General features: G+C 41.4%; 3 protein-coding genes and 1 non-coding gene across 5 annotated transcripts in view; 3 read left to right on the top strand and 1 right to left on the bottom strand.

Moving 5' to 3' along the window:
* Positions 1-2,968, top strand: part of LOC115817847 (cytoplasmic phosphatidylinositol transfer protein 1) — a 47,542-nt gene extending 44,574 nt beyond the window's left edge. Inside the window, exons 9-10 of one of the 2 annotated variants that reach the window (XM_030780986.1) lie at positions 1,302-1,435; positions 2,366-2,470. In XM_030780986.1, coding sequence (XP_030636846.1) covers positions 1,302-1,435; positions 2,366-2,371 — 140 coding nt within the window. In that variant the 3' untranslated portion in view covers positions 2,372-2,470. Of the gene's footprint in view, positions 1-1,301; positions 1,436-2,365 lie in introns of both variants that reach the window. The other variant, XM_030780985.1, reaches the window with a different exon arrangement.
* A 3,909-nt stretch (positions 2,969-6,877) lies between these two features.
* On the top strand, positions 6,878-12,715 carry nol11 (nucleolar protein 11). Its single transcript, XM_030781885.1, has 18 exons — positions 6,878-7,024; positions 7,374-7,487; positions 7,622-7,678; positions 7,894-8,042; positions 8,234-8,291; positions 8,432-8,570; positions 8,709-8,906; positions 9,216-9,292; positions 9,422-9,545; positions 9,700-9,800; positions 9,999-10,067; positions 10,307-10,491; positions 10,685-10,810; positions 10,965-11,207; positions 11,331-11,409; positions 11,550-11,642; positions 11,754-11,861; positions 12,195-12,715. The coding sequence occupies exons 1-18, from the start codon at positions 6,878-6,880 to the stop codon at positions 12,306-12,308; spliced, it is 2,181 nt and encodes a 726-aa protein (XP_030637745.1). The 3' UTR covers positions 12,309-12,715.
* Positions 12,716-13,285: 570 nt separating this feature from the next.
* Positions 13,286-13,367, bottom strand: trnas-aga (transfer RNA serine (anticodon AGA)). The gene has a single exon. It is a non-coding gene; the product is annotated as a tRNA-Ser (tRNA).
* A 1,757-nt stretch (positions 13,368-15,124) lies between these two features.
* Positions 15,125-19,737, top strand: part of LOC115818510 (nucleosome-remodeling factor subunit BPTF-like) — a 33,584-nt gene continuing 28,971 nt past the window's right edge. Inside the window, exons 1-2 of the mRNA XM_030781890.1 lie at positions 15,125-15,605; positions 18,669-19,491. Coding sequence (XP_030637750.1) covers positions 15,125-15,605; positions 18,669-19,491 — 1,304 coding nt within the window. The remainder of the gene's footprint in view (positions 15,606-18,668; positions 19,492-19,737) is intronic.

Below are 19,737 nucleotides of genomic sequence, written 5' to 3'. Positions count from 1 at the left end.
ACTTTGCAATCATGCCTGGGAAATCCTTATATTAGTGTTTGTCTGTGTGTGTGTGTGCGTGTGTGTGTGTGTTTGAGAGAGAAAGAGAGACTGTGTGTGTGTGTGTGTGTGTGTGTGTGTGTGTCTGTGTGTGTGTGTCTGTGTGTGTGTTTCCCCTTGAGCAGAGGCATAATTACATAGAAAAGTGTGTGTCCCTGACCTCTTTTCCAAGGGTTGTCACTTGGGCCTATGGGCCCAATCAGAACTGCTTAAACTCTCATTAAACCACTGACACCCAGTCTTTTCCCTGGGAGAGTATTTTCAGCCTCACTGCTCTGCATCAAATCACATCCACCAGCATTCAAATCACAGTCACGCTCCTTTGCTTTCATTAATACACAGCTGCTCTTCAGTATTGTCTGAAAACCCCTACATGAATGGATGTATATGAAGTCTGAAAAGTATGCAGAAGACAGCCTGCTCTAATTGAGAGTAATGAAACTGGATAATACAGACACGGAATGGCTCCCCCATCGAGTCCATTATACCAGATATTCAACTGGTCTGATCACAGATGCCTCACTAAGCTTCACAGTCAACCCAGTTGGTTGATCATTTGTAAGTATGTGATCAACCAGTTGAGCTGAGCTGTAAGTTTTATCGTACGTGACTACAGTGAGTGATAGTGGGACAAATTAATAATTAATTGTATCACGCGGATATCTACAGTTCATTGTTAGTGAGGTCCTTAGTTTCATATGAAATAACTGAGGTTCAGAATTTTGCTTTGTGGAAGGAAAAAAAAATAACATCCTCCATTCAAGTGCATGAGAAGGAAGGTTCTAGAAAGACTCTCCCTTTTTTGGGGGGGTTTCTCTTTTGGGAATGTTTTCCAATGGCACGGAATGCTCCCCAGTCTCCCCGTCGTCCGCCCTCCGAGGACAGGGAACATTTCCCGCATTCCCTGGTGCAAGACTCCCCCCGTCTAATCACTCTCTTCTTTTCCCTGGAACTCCTAAACCTCCTCACTTGCCTCTGTGCTCTGCTCCTGCCTGACTCCATTTTGTGGCTCCTTCCACACTTAAAAAAAAAAAAAAAGAAAAAAAAAACACTTTTTTTTTTTAATTTTTTGGGTTAAAGCTAGTTCTGCCTCTTCTAACCTCCTGAATGTTTCTTCCCTTTCTTTCACAACTAACCAGTTACTCACCTCCAACACGACCCCTTCAGACTATTACTCGCTAACCTGCTCAATACAGTGACCCTAACGAAAAATGCCCAACGTATGTCGCCCCCGTCCCCCCCCCCCCCCCACCTTTTTGCAGATATGTCTTTGGACAACGTGCGGGAGTACGAGAAACAAATGCATAAGAAAACCAACATTAAAGTTTGCCAACAAGAGCATTCCACCAATTCATCACCATCTCTGGATGGCATAGGGATCCATGACAAAGCCAGCGTATGTTTTGTTTGTTTTTTTTCCTCCTTATTTCATATCATTTTCTGCCTGATTTAAGCCTTTGATGTTCCTTGTTGAATACTCAGCCACTAATACCACTCAGAAACTCTTAAACGATAAGCAGGTACGGTCACCGTAAGGCCTGATCTGGGTACAGACTGACTTCACATGAGGCTGCATGTATGAAAATGGATGTGAACAGCACAGCTGATTCCAGATCAGTATAAGCAGATGATCTCTACTTGTACAATCATACAATACCCCATCGTTCAGCATTTATTCATCATTCAAATCCATAACTCACAACCGGAGATAGTAACTGGAGCATACGAAAACATGTGTAGAAAAATAATAGCATTTGCATAATAGTGTTATCTGCATTGGCATTAAGAAAGAGAGTCTGGAAGTGAGTGAACTGTACCAGTGCAAATAAACACCCATCACATTTGTTATTTTTTCACCTCAGTCTTCTTCTCTTCAGTTCACGCAGTGAGGAATTGTATGATTTTCCGTGCGCCGCTTATAAATATGTATCGAAAGCTTAGTGTGTGTGTGTGTGTGTGTGTGTGTGTGTGGTGTCTTAATGCAGGAAAATGAAATGGAATGGAATAAACCTAATGCATATTTCTATTTTCAAAATAGAACAGGGACTCCATTATCTCCAGTTTATGGTGTGCTTTTTTTTTTTTTCCTTCAGATTAGGTTCATAACTTGTACATCTTTCGATGTGACTTCAGAAGCAAATAGAAAGGACAGACGTGTGGAAAATGCAAAAATTCCTTTTATGCTGTTTACAAAATTTACATATCAGTCAGTGTTTAGTTACATTATGTGTACCCCGAGTACAGTGACATTTGCATTCAAATACGTGCACTTCAGGATCTAACTAAAATATTCTCTCCTTTTTGTTTTTTCTCTGTCTGCCTGAAGACATGACGATGGACGAGGTGAGAGAATTTGAGCGTACTATCCAGGAGGCAACCAATCAGAAGATTGGAATGTTTCCTCCATCTATCTCCATCGGTGAAACGCCCCTGTCCTCTCTGGCCCCCAACGGCCCTGCCAGCGCCCCCTCCACCCCACTTTGCACCGACGCCCCTGAGTTCCTCTCCGTTCCCAAAGACCGTCCCCGCAAGAAATCAGCCCCTGAAACCCTCACTCTACCTGAGCCTGTCTCGGCAGAGCCCGCCTCCATTTCCGTCCCTAACCACTCCTCCTTGAGCCCCACAACCAATCAGGGAGAGTGACCTTAGGGCGACTCAGTCTCCTTCCCCCAATGTCTAAACCGCATCAATCTACATGACTGAGCCGCCTTCCTCCAGCGCTAAATTCTCTTATCGCTCCAGTTGTAAATGTTTGTCCTTAAAGACTTCATTTCCCAGAGGTCATAGCGTGGCAGCCTGCGTCTCTGCACACAACCTGGCAGGCATGACCCCCTGACCCCTGTGGATGGGCTTCCTCACTTTGAAGTAGCCAGTGGCTGGGAGGAATGAGCAAAGTATTTTTGTTTAGGGGTTTTTTTGTTTGTTTTTGTTTTTGCCCCCCCCCCCACACACACACACACACACACACACACACACACACAGCCAAGCTTTCCAGAAGAACAATACACCAACAGTGCTGCACCACCGCATTCTTTCTCCAACTTTGTATACTCAGTAAAATGGCGTCCTGCTTTTTCTTTTCATAAATGTTTATAAAATCGTTAGACCGTTAGCAGAATGTACAGTCTGCACATTCTCTACCCGTTATTTAATCATTAAAAAAAAAAAAAAAAAAAAAAAAAAAAAACCTTTAGGTAAAGCTGCCTTTCCTTATGTGGCCTAAATCTGGTTGTCTAGGCAACAGAAAAGTAGACATGTCTGGCAAAGCTGTGGATTATTTTGAAATGTCATTTCACACAGCCGTGTTTCACAATGTGTGGGCAGATAAACGAACCGACACGATTCCAAAACGGAAAAAAAAAAAAAAAAAAAAAAAGCCAATCTGAAGAATCGCTTTAACAGCTCCCAGTTGCATTCATTGGCAGAATTACTGTATTTAGCCATAGACAATCTATGTCAATCATTTTTTTTTTGTCCTCATGCTGTTACTCCATAGAGATCCTGTGTTTCTCTCCAATCAGATTTTAGACCAGTTCCCCATCAGACCCGTCAGAGAGAGATCACTTCTCAGGTCTTCAGCTTTCCCCCATCAACACAACGGCAGGAAGTAGACTTATTTCATGCTGTGGTTTTAATATCTATGTATATGTACCTGTATATGAGTAATTACACAATTTCTAACCCAACCTCAAACGTTTACATACTTGACAGCTAGACTGGCTGAACAGGGAATATTGAGATGGATATTATCCAGTCCCCATATAGGAGAGAATTAAAAAACAAAACACCAAGATTGTTTCTCCTCTTTCGTCGGTTTTTCAATTGTCTAAATGTGAAGGTAAAACACAATCTCTTTCACTATAGATATTAGAAAAAAAAATAGACAATTAAAGTTTTTTTTTTTTTCCATTTAATAATACCGAAACTCATGGATAACCAACCGCTGGAAATTTCACGTTGTGCTTTTGTCTTTTTTGGGCTTTTTGTAATCAGTCAAAAGAAAGAAAGAAAGAAAGAAAAAAAACAACAACAACAACAAAAAAAAACCAAACGACCCTGCTGCTTATTTCTTAAAGCCACTCGCGCGAAAACCGTTCTGACTCGGTTTCAGACGGCCGAGTTCGACGTCTGAATATTTCAGAGAGAGATGGAGCCGTAGTCAGCTGGGCTCAAGCTGTCTTCAGACTTGTCTAATGCGCCCCACCCCTCCCCCCCTTTTACTGCTGATGTCTTTTGATTCCTTGATTTTCCCCAGGTCTGATAGCTCTGAAAAAAAAAAATGCATTACCCATGTTCCTCTTTCAGGTTTGCACTCCTGGAACGCTTTCTGAAGCTGCTCTGTATACTTAAAATGACTTAAATATATATTGAAAAGGAAAAAAAAAAGAAGAACAGTCCTTAGAAACGCATGATTTGTTCGCAGGCATACAAATATTTTGTATATATATATATGCATTAAAGAGGCAGGGTTGATGAATGATTGCAAGTTCAAAGGATGTGTAGTTACACATTTTTAAAAAAAAAAAATGGAACTGAGCATGCTCAGAGAAACATGTTCCACCCAGTGCCTCTGCATGTGAAAGTGTCATTTATATTCTGTATACCAAATCTTCAAAAACATATTCACAAGGAGAAAAAATTATACTCTCAGTTTAGCTTCCTGTAAGGCCATTTCAAATATTAAGTTAAATACCTTTTGTCTGAGTGAAAGACTGGATATCTTTTGGATGGGTTTAAGTTGACATATCATTGTTTGTTGATATCCAAATGCACCTTTAAACACGTTTTCTGATTTCGTTCGGAGCAGAACCCACTTTCCTGACAACGAAAACTTTTAATGAAGACACAATTGCACATCCGAGTACTGCTGCCTGTAACTTCAGGTTTCAGGAGACATTGTGTTGTCTGGTTTGTAAAGACAAAACACAGACCTTGGCTTCAAGTAGCATTTCCTGAATTATTGGTTATGCTCTCAGAGAACAGACTTCCAACAGTTGCAATAGAAGCTATGAACAAATTGTTACTCTGTGGGTGACATAAATAAGATGAATGTTTGAAAGGACAACTCGGTTTAAAAGAAATCCAAATTTAAAGATGAAAAAAAAGATCTCTGTTGCAAATTTACATATTAATTTTACATTTTTATATATATATATATATTAACACAACATGCTTAGTTTCAACCTAATCTAAATGACATGTAGTCTCTTCCACAGTTTTATCTTCTTATCCAGTTGGATAAAAGCCAGTACAATTCCATTATCTCAGCGTAGGAAACCAGAGAACCAACTCAACAATCAAATGCTTAACCTTGATGGCACAGTTTCATGTCTTTTTTGCACCAATATCCCAGGGATTCTTTGTATTGCTTTCTAATGAAGACCAGTAGTGTGCTTCAAACTGAATTAGGGTTTTTTTTTTGTTTGTTTTTTTTGTTTTGTTTTATTTTTTTTGTAAATAGTATTTGTACAGGTAGTTTTTGGTTTTTAGACAGAAATGTCCAAGTAAAGTGAAAATGTTGGAGTAGACCTCCTGTGATGCGTTACTGAATATATTTTTAATTCTTATTTACAGAAAGTCATGGGTATCCTCATGTTAAATTGCTTTCTGTATGTTATTACTTTGAAGATGCTGTGACATATCAATGTGCAAAATGACATTTTGAGAATCAGACTTTTTGTTAGTTGAGCTCTAGTTTTTATTAATTGGTTGTTGTTGTTTTTTATTATTATTATTATTATTATTATTATTATTATTATTACTTGCTTGCCATGGTCCTTGAATAATCTGCCTATAAACAGAAAGAAATTGTTCCATTTCGTAAATTTGTTACTATGACTGCAAGTTCAGTTCTGTGTATCTTGGGTTTTTTTTGAAGGTTTAGCTTTGTTCTGCTCTTCATGAACGTTCTTGATCAGTTTAATATCAGTATCAGTGGGTCAGTGGGGTGGTTTTGTTATTACTGTGTCTCTAATGAAACATTCTTTTAAGAAAAGGACCAAGTTTTTTTTTTCATGTCACTTTAAACAAAGCTGGTATAGTCATGGTTTTTTTTTCTTTTTTTTTCTTTTTTTTCCATCCACAATGGAGTGCCGTACTCACATGGCCTCAGGACGTCCCTCTTGGGTCCTTCCACTCTGATGTAATGTAGGGGCCTTTAGCTTTATTTTGTTCTGATTTTTTTGTTGTAATTATTGTTTGTTTAACTCTTTCTTAAATCTTGTAGCGAATAAAATTTACTTGTTATTACGCAGCTTGTGTCTGGTTATTGTTCGTGACGTCCTTTCTGATTGGGAGAGAAAGAAGGTTTGCGTGCGTGCGTGCGTGTGTGTGTGTGTGCGTGTGTGTGCGTGCGCGTGTGTGTGCGTGCGCGTGTGTGTGTGTTGGGGGGGGGGGGGGGGGGGGGCATCTGTGAAAAAAAAAAAAACGATAGAATATAAAGATTTACCGTAATAAGTTTAAATCATTATGTCAAGAGGTTGATCATTCTGAGACCACTCTGAGTCCTGTTTTCTCTCAGCTGTAAAATATTTGAGAATTAGCTCACAGTTTAATTTTTAAAAACTATAAACCAAACCGTGATCACATTTATGAACATTCAGCTTGACAGACAACAGCAAATAAACTAAATAGTATTCAGCATTGCCCAAAGCAACCTACTGCAAGGGATGTTGGACGACACGGACTAATTGTTCTTTTTTAAGTTCTATTCCAAGCCACGAAGAGGCAGTGTCAACACTTACCTCAGCTACTTGCCTCTGTGGAGGTAGACTGAAATATCGGTGGTGGTGTCAAGTAGCTCTCGCGATAGTACAGATTAAAGCTTTCTACATCAAACATGGCAGCGCTGTACGAGGGGTACACGCTGTGCGGGCTGGCAGTAGCGCAAAATTCCCCAGAATCTGTAATTCAGGGGCTCGAATCAGACAGAGACGACGATCATGTCGTGGTTACCGACTCAAACAGATCCGTCACGGTGTATAAGGTAACATTAAGGCGATAACGTACCTGATGTTAGGAGAAACGCGTAGCACGCTTTGCTGTGGCTTGAGCTTAAACACAGGCATGGACAATCTGCTTGGTGGCCTTTTTTATTTATTTGTTTATTTATATGATTAATTTTTAGGTCAGTGTAAATAAGCTGGCCAAGCTGAACTATATGTACTGCAGTACTGGTCTGAGCACGAAGTGTGAACAACTCGCCTCTGGAGTAAATGCTGTGTAGCGAAACGGTAGCGGGCCAGAGGGCAGAAGATTTTAGGATACTTACGCTATTTCACAGGCGTAATCTTTCGTTGCCCAAGAGTAAATGTAAGACTGTCCGTTTGTTTCAGGTGTCTGATCAGAAGCCTTTGGGAAGCTGGACGGTAAAACAAGGACAAACTCTGACTTGCCCAGCCGTTTATAACACCCAGACACAGGAATATGTGGCTGTCGTAGACAGCAAGGTAATGAACAAGGCATTGGATGTTTGTAGAAGAATGGAAAATTTTCAAATTTAAATATTCTGTAAATGTTAATGTTAATTTAAGTTAACGGAGCGCGAGGGATTTCAGCTTTGTTTCGTCTTTACCATTTTCAGATCATACGAGTTTGGAAAGATGATGACATCAGTTTTGACAAATCATTCAAAGCAACAGTAAGTTCCCATGCAGTTACTGTAGGAGCACTTGGAGTTTCAGCTCTAGCGTATTTGATTAGTACTGACTTAAGTCCTTTTGTGATTAGTACTGACTTAAGTCCTTTTGTGATTAGTACTGACTTAAGAGTCCTTTACATCTGTCTTTGGTTCCTTTTGTGTCATGTCTTATTCATGGCCTGGGGTTACTTTTCATTGGTCTCTCTTTTAAACAGGTATCAGCTGATGTATACAGAGTCCACTCGGCTCCTAACAGTGAGCCGGTGGTGCTGTTTTGCAGGGGGGCAGTCAGGCTATTAGACTCTCTCCTGGCTGCTCCCCAACAGTTCATAGAAGATGTACTGGCAGAGGAGGAGGTTATTAGGTATGAGCAAATCCTGGGCTCCCCTTCTGTGATAGTGATTTACCCTTATCCACGGTTCTGGTTTATTAAGAGAAGAATATTTATGCGGTGCTTCATGACGTTTACTATGAATACTAAGCCAAAATAGCTGTACACATTTATTATCATGAAATGCACGTTTTCATCTCTCGATGCTGCATTCTGTTTCCAAGGTGGAGCACCGTCGTCACGGCTGACAATCAACAGTTTGTCCTTTTTATCACAGAACAGGTACAAATGAACAAATTCATGATTATAGGTGTGAAAATGTTCCTTTTTTTTAATGTTAGTTTTACTTCAGTAAATCACTAAAGTCCATCAGTATTTTCAAGCTTTGTCGATTCATGTTGATGTACCTTTTGCACTTTCAGAAAGGGGAGCATTTGTTGTATATGCAAAAATTCAAGCCGAACTGTCTAATGAAGTACAGACTGGACTCAGAGACGTCAGTAACACCTTTAAGTTTTTCTGCAACGCTTAAAGATGGATGCATCAGTCTCCTCTATCTGTGTAAGTCCATCTCTGTCTCACACATACATGCTCTTCTCTAATGCGCTCTCTATCTATTTGCTCAGTTACTGAAAAATACCGTGCTCATGTTGCTTTATACTGTGACATTAAAATGAATTCTCTCTCTCTCTCTCTCAGACCCAGATGGCTGTGTTTACCAGAGCCTGGTACAGGTGCGGGATACAGCAGTGGAAGAGGTGCGGTCTTTACCCAGATCACTGCTGCTAAAGCTTCCCATAGGGGAGGGGGAGCTGGTCTCTGCCTCTGCTGTCCCCTTGGATGAGGCCTACATAGCAGTGGTGGGTGTACCTCACCCCTCTGCTGGAGCAGGAAAAGGTACTTTGGCTACCAAGTGCTTTCATGTTATTGCTCTGGGGCATGCTACTTCAAGGTCTTCATTTTAAATAGTTAATATCAGGGCTGTGGAGTCGGAGTTGGGGTCGTGGAGTCGAAGTCAGAGTCAGAAGCAAATTTGCGTTAGTGGAGTCGGAATCGGTGCTACCATAAATTGAGGAGTCGGAGTCGGAGTCGAAGGTTTTGTGTAGCGACTCCACAGCCCTGGTTAATATGCTTTGAAGTAAATGCGGGATCCAGTTGTGCTTAATCAAATATATTAATATGTTTTCCTTTCCCTTTCCTCAACAGATTATCTATGTATCTGGAATACTAATTTCCAGACTCTCCAAGCTGGCAAGGAGATGGCAGGCAGAATATACGGCCAGGTGTGGATGGTTTAATTCTGTGGCGTTGCTGAATTTGATAGTCTGTCCAGTTGTCCGGTTGAAATCATTCAAGTGTTTCGCTTGTGCTCCTCCGATTAGAATAACGGTGTTTTCCCTCTGTCCTCGCAGCTGTGGTGTTACTCTGGGAAGCTCTACGTCCCTCATGGGAAAGTTTTGTCCGTCATTCCTTTTGAGTGTCAGAAATCATCCCTGGCTGCAGCCCTGGGAAAGCTCAAACAGTCAGGTACCAGTGGTAAGTGCCTTCCCCCTTTCACTTTTTTTTTTTTGCAAAATGACAGTCGTTCATGGAATTTTACCCACTTTAAATGTGATTTGAACTAAGTTGTCTGATATTATTGGAAAAATTTGTAATTATGGTACGCCTTTTCTTTTTCTTTTTCTTTTAGAGTCAAAGTGCTCTGCACCTGTTCTTTCGTGGAATGCCGTGCCCCAAGGTGATGGATCCCAGTCACAAGGAATGGTCTGGGGAGTGGAGACACGCAGGACTGTAAGATCATTACCAAAACCCAAGATTTTGTGAGATCACTGTAAGATTTTAAATCAGCTGTTAACTGTGGAGTGTATCATAAGCGAATCAAATTTGGTGAAGTTAAGGTTTGGTTAATGTGTTTGAGTTCTGGTTCCTGGTACCATGCTCCGGTGCTGACTGGAACTGTTGTGTTGCCGTGTTTGTTTTTGTCCACAGAAATCAGGCCAGAAGAGCAAGTCCGTTTCTTCTTCTTTGACAGTCGACCAGTTGTTAGAGCACATCAAGGTAGTTGACAAACTGCATATAAGCAAATCTTAATGCAGTTTTTCTGAAACTGACATCACCTTTTACAAGAAATGTGGAAGTACCTAGATAACTGTACACCACTTCCGTTTTTTTTCACCACTTCAATCACATTTATCTTTGAATCTTTTGAACTGATCATCAACCGAATCTTCCTGTGTTCTTATCTGACCTTGCGGATGCGTACTCTGTATTAATACGCTTATGTATCGTATCTCCAGACTGCCTCTGAGAAGGACATACAGAAAGAATTGGAGACTTTTCTCACTAAGACCGGGCAGCCAGAACTTCAGCTAGCTGCAGGCTGTTTGGCCTCTGAGCTGGTGACGCGATCCCAGGCCGAGCCAACCTTCTACCCCCAAAAGGCCCTAATGGAGCTCGTATTTACACGGTGTCTTTGTTATAGGTGTGTGTGATCTCCACTGTTTGCATTAGCTTTGTATATGAGCTCAGATTCATTTCATTTTTCACTTTACCACATTGACGAAACTATTTTCCTTCAGTTTTCTTTGGTCCCAGGTAGTCAGTTTACCGGATACTCAGGAAAACGAGATTCAGAGAAAAAGGAAACGTGTAATCTTTTTGTCTCGTTTTGGCAGCACCTGTCCCGATCTCCTCATGCTGACTCTAGAGAAAAAAGACTACTCCTTGTGCCAGTCCTGTCTGCAGCTTTTCCCCGACATTCCAGAGGCCGTTACCTGTGCTTGTCTCAAGACAATCATCAGGTACTTTATCTAACGCACCTGAGAGAGGAAACCCTTTATCTACTGACACTCTACTAACACCAACAGTTACTGTTTCCTCTCATCACTTACTCAGGCCTGACCTGATGCATCATACTCAGCTTGGGACTTTTCTTTTGCGTATGTCTCTGCACAGTGCTCCAGATGCTGAGTTCGAGGCCATCACACTGGAACCAGACAGCGTGTTTTTTATGGAGTCTCTGTTGCAGACGGTGGAACCTGAGCCAGAGGAGGAGACTCAGCGGCAGAACGGAGACTGTCCCCCAACTGGACACGAAGACAACTGTGAAGTGCCCACATCTCCTCCTGACAAACCTAAGGAGAATTCCCTTGACTTGGGCCAGTCCTGCCCTGTTGGACTCCACAAAGCTGTGTTAATGTATCCTTGTTAAACAGTTCATTCATTAGCAGTCAACTTGACGTGTTTGTTTTTTGGTTTGTTAAAACTTTAACTTCTTTGTGGTGTTAAATAGCTTTGAGATTCTTTAACTGTCATTACCAGTAATGAAGTTCTCCAGACCCCCTACAGTGACAGTTTCTTGGTTCCACACTTGAAAGACCTCACTGTCTCGCAAGTTATAGTAAGTGCCCTATTCGTGCCAATTTTCAGTCTGCATGAAGAAAGGTCAACCCAGAGGTCAGCCTCACTGGTTATTTATTTAGTTGGAGCCAGCGAGAGATTAACCAGCTTGTCCAACCTTTTTCTGTCCCCTTTTACCAGCTCTTTTTGCAGTACCTTCAGTTCTTGTATGTGAGATATTCGCAGGATGTCACCTCACAGATACCTGCTCTAAGATCACCAACACTGGCACAGGTTTGTCACCGAGCGCTTCCTGTGTTATCTTTTTTTTTTTTTTTTTTAAACATCCGTTGTCTTTGGGATTTGCTAGGCTGTGAGTCGTAATATTCTTTTCACCTGTTACAGATCATGGATTGGGTTTGCTTATTACTGGATGCTCACTTCACAGTCTTGGTAATGGCTCCAGAGGCTACAAATTTGCTAATTGCTCTTCAGAAGTTTGTGAAAGCACAGGTAATGGTTTGCTGATAATTGTGTCAGTAGATTAATGTGACTAACAGCTGTGCAGTTTGCTTATTTCTTATATTGCGACATCAGTGTGTTATCTTTTCATCCAGGATTCAGATGAAGACCTTTTGTGGGTTGTATATTTTGTTGATATTAAGGGGGGAGGGGATGATCAAATAGAAGCAACCCCTGCAGGGTAACCCTGTCAATTTACACCCTTATCTGCTTACAGTTTGCAGCTGACACACCAGTTTGCCCCACCACCAGTTCTGAAAGAGTTTATGCCTCTCCCTGCCCATCATTATAGTTTGTGTTTAGGAATAATATTCTCTGTTTCAGATGAAACTTTATTCTGAACTGGGAAAAATCGAGGGAAGTCTTCAGGCACTCCAGAAAACTGAAGAGTCGAAGGACATTGGGCAGTATTCCATTGAAGTGATTGAGCTCATTTAGACAGATTTTTTTAAAATAAATTCTCCTTCCATTCTCCACCTCTTGATGCTAATTAATCTGTCTCAGCATTTTAAAAAAGGTCCAGAAAATGTCCTGTAATTAATGACTTTGTTTGTGCTTACCCCTGAGTTACTGTTAGCACAAACAGTGACTGTAATTTCATAAAATATCTATAACTCCCAAGAAGTGAATTCCCAAGATGTCTTAAAACCAAAATAGTTTTTAAATTGTATGCATGCCATATTTGTCATGGTATTCAGTCAAAACTACTGGAAAAAACATGATTTTAGTACAAAATTCTCATTTGATTTGTTTGAAAAGTATATTATAAGAGTGCATACATTTGGGTATGTAACCTCTCTGTTAGGGCACACATGTACAATTTGTCTTTAAACCAACTAATAATATTAAGTATCAGTTGTCCTCTTATCCATACTATGGATTGTAGAAAAGTGTTTGAAATTGTTTTATTAAATATTCTTTCTTTTTACTAAATGTGCACCATGTGTTACAGCATCAGTATGCACTCTTGTAAGGTTAGTTGATTAATGTTTTGATTGGGGAAGATTTTAAAACTTGCACCCATATTACCAAAATACAAGTAAAATGTAAATCAAAATTTAAAGAAATCTTTTGTTTTGATGTAAAGTACATATGCTACTGCAGAGGTGCACAATTTATAATGCACTACTGAGGAGACAGAGAAGTGAACCAAGAATTTCTAAAATACTGTGGAAGCTAAAATATTTAGAAACAGTATTATTACTGTTATACTGAAAACAGTTACTTTGGAAATTGTCATATTTATATACATACACTATCAAGTACTCCATGTAGTTGTGGGAATACTCAAGAGAACTACATGAGACATCACACCAATGATTGCTAATATCTGGCATTTGGCTGTGAATTCCTTTGATGCAAACGATTGATGCTTTAGTTAGGCAATAGTCCCACGTTTACTTAGTTAAAAGCGACGTTGTCGGCAGGATTCGAACCTGCGCGGGGAGACCCCAATGGATTTCTAGTCCATCGCCTTAACCACTCGGCCACGACAACTCGTGTATGAAAACGCAGAAACAGATCGTCCCATCCATCGCATCCTCATTTGTATTTATGCGCAGTTTGTATTTAGAACTTTTGGTTCATAATACCTAAGGGGCTATCCTATTTAATACATCTAGCAACAACTGGTATTTACCCAACTGACTTTTCAGTGACACATAATTCACCGACAGCAGGTGCTTTCACAAACGTGGTTCTTCCCTTGCCATTATTCTATCAACCCATTATGCCTAGGTCCATGCATGTTATCGCTGGGTAAATCCGGTCGCCTTTTAGGCTCTCGTGGACTATAGGACGTGTGAGCACGTATGCGCTTCAGCAACATAAACTGCTCACCTTCCTGATGTACGCGACACGGTGGTCAAACCGTTGCTGGTACAAACATAATTAAACACTGTGGTCAACACCATACTTCACGACCGTAATGTCCGTGCATTGGTCAGAGGTGCAAAGCAGATGAGCAACTCTGAGTCATCTGGCTGCACATATCCATGTCTGACGTAAGTAGGTAGTTAAATCAAGATTAGTCTAACGAGAACCTCACTGGCATAGATATTATGGTCAGCCTCCTGTGCACAAGTTTATTATTATGACAAAAATGCACGTGTGTTACTGAAGTGGTGAGAGGAACACACACACAGGGGTCTACTAAACACAGGGACAGAGCCATACAGACAGGCACCCCTGCTAGCAACTGGGTTTATAAATGCATGTGTGGGCGCACGTAAAAAGAAACCTGCAGGCCCGATTACCTGCTTTCCATAGTGAAGAGCTCTGGTTGCCCTGTTGTCGAATCCGTTTACCCGAAATGTCACAACTTCTTAGACGTCAAGGTAAACGTGAATGTAACGGTGGTGAAACAGTATTTACGGTCTCTTGTAGATTGACAGTGCTCCTACTCATAGAACACGAGTGGTCAGTGAATGGTTTGATGAGCATGAAAACGATGTAGACCATATACCACGGTTACTTTTTTTCACTCGCGGTAAATGTGAACGCATTAATGTGTAATGATTATCCGCACGGAAGCACAGAAGTCACGGAGTAAAACAGCGTTTATTTTGTATTAAAAATTAAGGTAACTTGTTTTCCAGTGAATGCATTTTTCAGAGTTTGCGGTCGACATATCTTATATAAAAAGCGATCAATATAACTGGTTTTCGTCTGACTTGTTTGAATCGATTGTTTTCCTGTAGTTCTAAGAGACGTTTGCAAGTGCTTAACACACTCAAGATCCAGATCTTACACCGTTTACAGGCAGTGTTTTTGGTGAATTGTCTTTGTGCTCTCATTCTGTGTTGAGCTCGATCCACAACGTGGGACTGAAGGCGTTTATAAACACGTAATACAGTAGAAAAGCAATATGCATGAGCGCAGTTCAACTGTCGGTGACGAATGAACGTAAATATACAGAACCGTGTCTACTATGCTCTGTAATTTTGTGAACTAACATAGCAAATCGCGTCTATTGTAGTGTATGTCACGTGACCCTCATAGAGGGCCTGCTGTCTGTTTTCAGTGGGTGAAGAGGGGAAGAAAAATGGCGACTGTAGGCGATCCGAAGCGGGACGCCGGCCATTCGGATTGAGCTTTCTCCCGTTAATTGAGTCCGGGGCTTTGTGGGACTGCTGCTTTCAGTTTTACGGGAGTTTAGCGTAAAGAGGGTATCTGTTTCGTCGAATTTAAGAGGGCTGCGACTGCGCAAGACTTGAAAATAAAAATAATACAATTAACTAAGCTAGTCTACCAGTATGAGAGGGAGAAGAGGCAGGCCGCCCAAACAAGCACTGATGCAGGAGGCTTCCCCAGCGCCAGTCCGCGGTTCCAGAGGCAGGCGGGGAATGCGTGGAAGAGGACGGGGATCTGTCGATTCAGAGATGGTTATTCCCAGGAGGGGAAATTACCACTCTTCCAGGGGCAGAAGAAAAGTTGGTGCAACCACAACATCCAGGGGTAGAGGAAGAGGCAGGGGCTCGAGAGGTGGCCGTGGAGGCAGGGGGAGACGGCCACCGAGCAAGATAGTGTATGATGACCATGAGAGTGATGACGAGGATGCCGTAAGTTTACGATCAGATGAAGATGAGTTTTTACGTGAACCCCCTCTTTCGGATGAAGAAGAGGAGCCAGTTGATGATGGGTCCGATTATATGGAAGAAATACCAGATGAGGATGATGCCAGCTACTGCACGGAGAGCAGTTTTCGGAGCCACAGTACGTATGGCGACACACCAGGTATGTCCCAAGTGCTAATACTCTACTAATGAAGCTTTTAAGTATGCTTGGGGTCGATATTACCCGTCGCTGATATCTATCAAACAGCCCCAGATTTTTTTGGGCTTTTAATATATAAAGTGTAAAGTTAGCTGCATTGTTCAAAATGGAGAATGTATACAAAAACAGGCCTCTTTGTTTACGAAGATGCAGTGATGGACCGATGTGCATCATCTCCCTTGTTTGTTTACAAATGACAGCCAACTTTGACAGGACTCTTGTAAACAAACTTGATCGACACCAAACCCCGAATGAAATTTGATCAAATATTTGTTATGCATTAAAGAATGTATTACAGCAAAACCCGAAAACTTTAATTGTGTCGTTTACCACTTTACTGATTGAACTTTTCGCAAACATGCAGTGTGTTCAAAAAACCACCTAGTCACGCATATTTTACTATTTTAACCGATTTTGCAAATTAGACCAAATGTTAAAACAACAGCTACGTCTTTTCCTGTGTTGTCATCGCTAGCTCAGCTGTGTTGAGCTGTGCAACTCTGGGCGTCGCATGAATGAAATTACTCGAAGTATATAGATTAATTGAACTCCTAGATAACAGTAATTTGAGGAGTTCCTCTTTAAAATCATTCATTTATATTCATTAAAATGAGATGTTTGACGTCCACTCAATTTACAATAATGGTTTAGAACATTAATGTTACGTGTGATAATTTAGTCTAATCGATAGTTTCAAGTTAGCCGGGTAGATTGACGCGATTAAGCGTTGCCTTTTGTTTTGAAAACGGCGCCCCTACTCCACCTGTTGCGCATGGCACGTAGTAAAAATTTTATGCTTGCATAGTTACATAGTTTTTGTCTTGTGGTTTTTTCTTTTTTGGAGATCATGCTCAAATTATTATTGCACAGGGACTCAATGAACATGTATCATAAAATCACAGATTTTATACATAGCAAAGTGGTGTTATGATATTATAATAAGCAGCATCTTATTATCATTTGAACTGTTCTAAGGGAATGATAGCAAATTTTGTCTGCACTCAATTACTACAAAGGAGTCATAATCCAATTAATATAACAGAATTGTACAGCATGCCAGATGTGGTCTTTTACGTTTTGTTTAGGCATTTGTTTTTTTGGTTATACTGGGTTCGAGTTTCTCTGGAAGCAGAACTAGAATAAAGTCACACAGGTGCCGCTTGGTATGGTTTTTAAATAAGGTCATGACATGTTTTTCTTCGCAGCTCACTTCACTGTGTGGCAGGCATTTTTGTGCAACTAGATAATAATTGGTTTTACAGTCCCATTCTTTACATAAATTAATCCTTAAGTAATACACTTTTCCATTTACAGTATTGAGTTGAATTTTTTTTTTTTTTTGCCAGCTGCCTCTTATTTTCTTAATATTTCTAACATTAGTAACTTTGATATGGTATCGGTGGCCACTGCATGCCAGGGCGACCCAGTGTATTATTTCTTCAGTTGCGTAAGGGTCTCTTAAAGAGCTTAGCTTGGTCGGCCTGTACAAGTCCTAATGATGTCGCAAAGCCAGAACAGAAGTGAGGAGTCGGGTGAGGGTGTGTACTCAGAAGGTGTGTATTCGTCATGGGAGAATCTCTCTCTCTCTCGGGGGAATCTGAGACTGTTTGTCGAACATTGTACAACGCTGCCATTTCCTCGGAAGTGCCAAACTCATTGGCGTATTTTGAAGCAGTTACTTTGACTTTGCTTTGCCATCAGGGAGGGCTTTTTTGCTGTTGTTTAGAAGCTTTAATATAGCTTGAGTGAGTCTAGAAACCACAGGAAAAAAAAAAAACTTAAGTGTCCAGGTAAGTCTAGAGTTCCAAGTGTTAAAATTCAGACTCATAAAGTTTTTAACACTGTTCTTAAAAAAAAAAAAAAAAAAAAAACTACTCTGAGACTCCTTTACAGAGAAAACATTAGTTGTCAGTCGTGTTTACCGTACCATTGATTTAATTCTGTACGCTGGTAACTACAGTGCTGTTTGTTTAGTTAGAGGACCAGCATTGATGGTTTAACTGGAAAACAGCAGGTGGAGCAGGGGAACAAATCTGGTGATGTATCTTGGTGTGTCCCCGAGGAGTGGGAAGGAAGCTCCTGCCATAGGGAGAGGACATGGCATTTATTGTCAACCCCACCACTTTGTCTGATTGATGCAACGTCCTCGTCCATTCTTATAAAGATTTAGCAGCTTTAGACATAAACACGTTCTTTCACTTCATTCCTGATACATTTTTTATTCAAGGTAAATTCACTAGCTTAAGATTGTGTTGAAATTTCAGAAAAAAAAATCAAATTTAAATATTGCGATTTTCATCACGATGTCAAACCATAGGAGTACAATCCTTACTCTCAGTAATCTTCGGTCTTCTCCTTAATTCACAGCTTTGTCCTGTTTTTGTATGTGTGGGTCATCTTCACATTCTCATTCATGGCTTTGCCTCTAACCAATAAGGGAACCTCTCTCTATGAAAGCACTCATTCAGAAAGCAATTCATTGGCCCAGCAGGAAGCACTTTGTGTCATGCAGCCAAACTTTAACCTGCGCTTCCCAAGGCACTGATCTGCCATTGTTTTTCACTTGAAGCACTAACCTCAAGGACTCATGTTGGCTGACTTTTGTATGCAACGCGTAACTACTCGCAGTCAGATAAAGCATGCATGGATGTTATGTGACGTGCAGTAATTCTGTGACATGTGTAGGAAGCATGATTGAGACACATTTGTTGTGAATGAGTAGCAAATGCTGTTATTGTCTGTTATTACATGTAGAATACACACAGCTTTATAAATGCATTATTTACAGTTTTCTTTCATTTACATAATATATACAGTCGAGGGAAAAGTTATATTCCCTTTGAAATGTTTACATTATTTCTTTATTTGGTGTTTTACTACTTTGTTTTTTGTTTGTTTTTTTTGTTTTTTGTTGTTGTTGTTTATTTGGTTTTTTTTGTTTGGTGTTATTGTTCTGTTATACAGCGGAAGCTGTCTACACTGTGAACTCTTTTTTTGAACATCCTTCATTTCTTTCTCCGTCAGGACGCAGGAGGCCGCGTGTTCACCGGCCACGTTCACCCATCTTCGAGGAGAAGGAGGTCCCTCCTCTGGAGCTGCCGAAAACCTCGGACGACCTGCTCGTCCCGGCCACGCAGCTGCTTACCGTGGCCTCCATCTACGAGGTCCTGCGCAACTTCAGCGCCGTCCTCCGTCTCTCCCCGTTCCACTTTGAGGACTTTTGCGCGGCGTTGGCGGGCGTCGAACAGTGCACGTTGATCGCCGAGACACACATAGCCCTGCTGAAGGCCATCCTGCGGGAGGAGGACACCTCCAACACCACCTTTGGCCCTGCTGACCTCAAAGACTCTGTCAACTCCACCCTCTACTTCATAGACGGAATGACCTGGCCTGAGGTGGTGCGGGCGTACTGTGAGAGCGACCCAGAGTACCACCATGTGCTGCAGTACCTGGAGAACGAGGACTACCCTTACGAACCCCTGGAGAACAAAGTGAAAGTTCTGCAGTTTCTCGTGGACCAGTTTTTGGCAACCAACCTGGCACGGGAGGAGCTGATGTCGGAAGGCGTGGTCCAGTACGACGACCACTGCCGCGTGTGCCATCGCCTCGGCGACCTGCTCTGCTGCGAGACGTGCTCGGCCGTCTACCACCTGGAGTGCGTCAAGCCGCCGCTGGAGGAGGTGCCCGAGGACGAGTGGCAGTGCGAGGTGTGCGTGGCGCACCGGGTGCCCGGCGTGTCGGACTGCGTCACGGAGACGCAGAAGAGCCGGCCCTACATCCGCCAGGAGCCCGTCGGCTTCGACAGACACCGCAGGAAGTACTGGTTTCTCAATCGTCGGATCATCGTGTAAGTTGTTTATAATGATTGGAATCGATAGATCTGCAGTGTTTTTAGATCTTAGACGGTGCTTTGAGTGTGTCGGATGTGTATAAAAAAAAAAAAAGTACGTTTAGAGCAAGTAGATGGATTTAAGCAAATTTTGTTGAATGTCCAGCTGATGTATTAGTGCATACAAATCCAGTCAAATTGCAAAATACTATCCATACATGAAGGCATTTTGTTCCATGCTTCACGTCAAGCTCAAGAATTGAT

Source organism: Chanos chanos, chromosome 8 (genome assembly GCF_902362185.1).
Source record: "Chanos chanos chromosome 8, fChaCha1.1, whole genome shotgun sequence".
Taxonomy (NCBI): domain Eukaryota; kingdom Metazoa; phylum Chordata; class Actinopteri; order Gonorynchiformes; family Chanidae; genus Chanos; species Chanos chanos.
The sequence above is the reverse complement of the archived record's forward strand: the minus strand, read 5'-3'. Positions and strand labels throughout refer to the sequence as shown.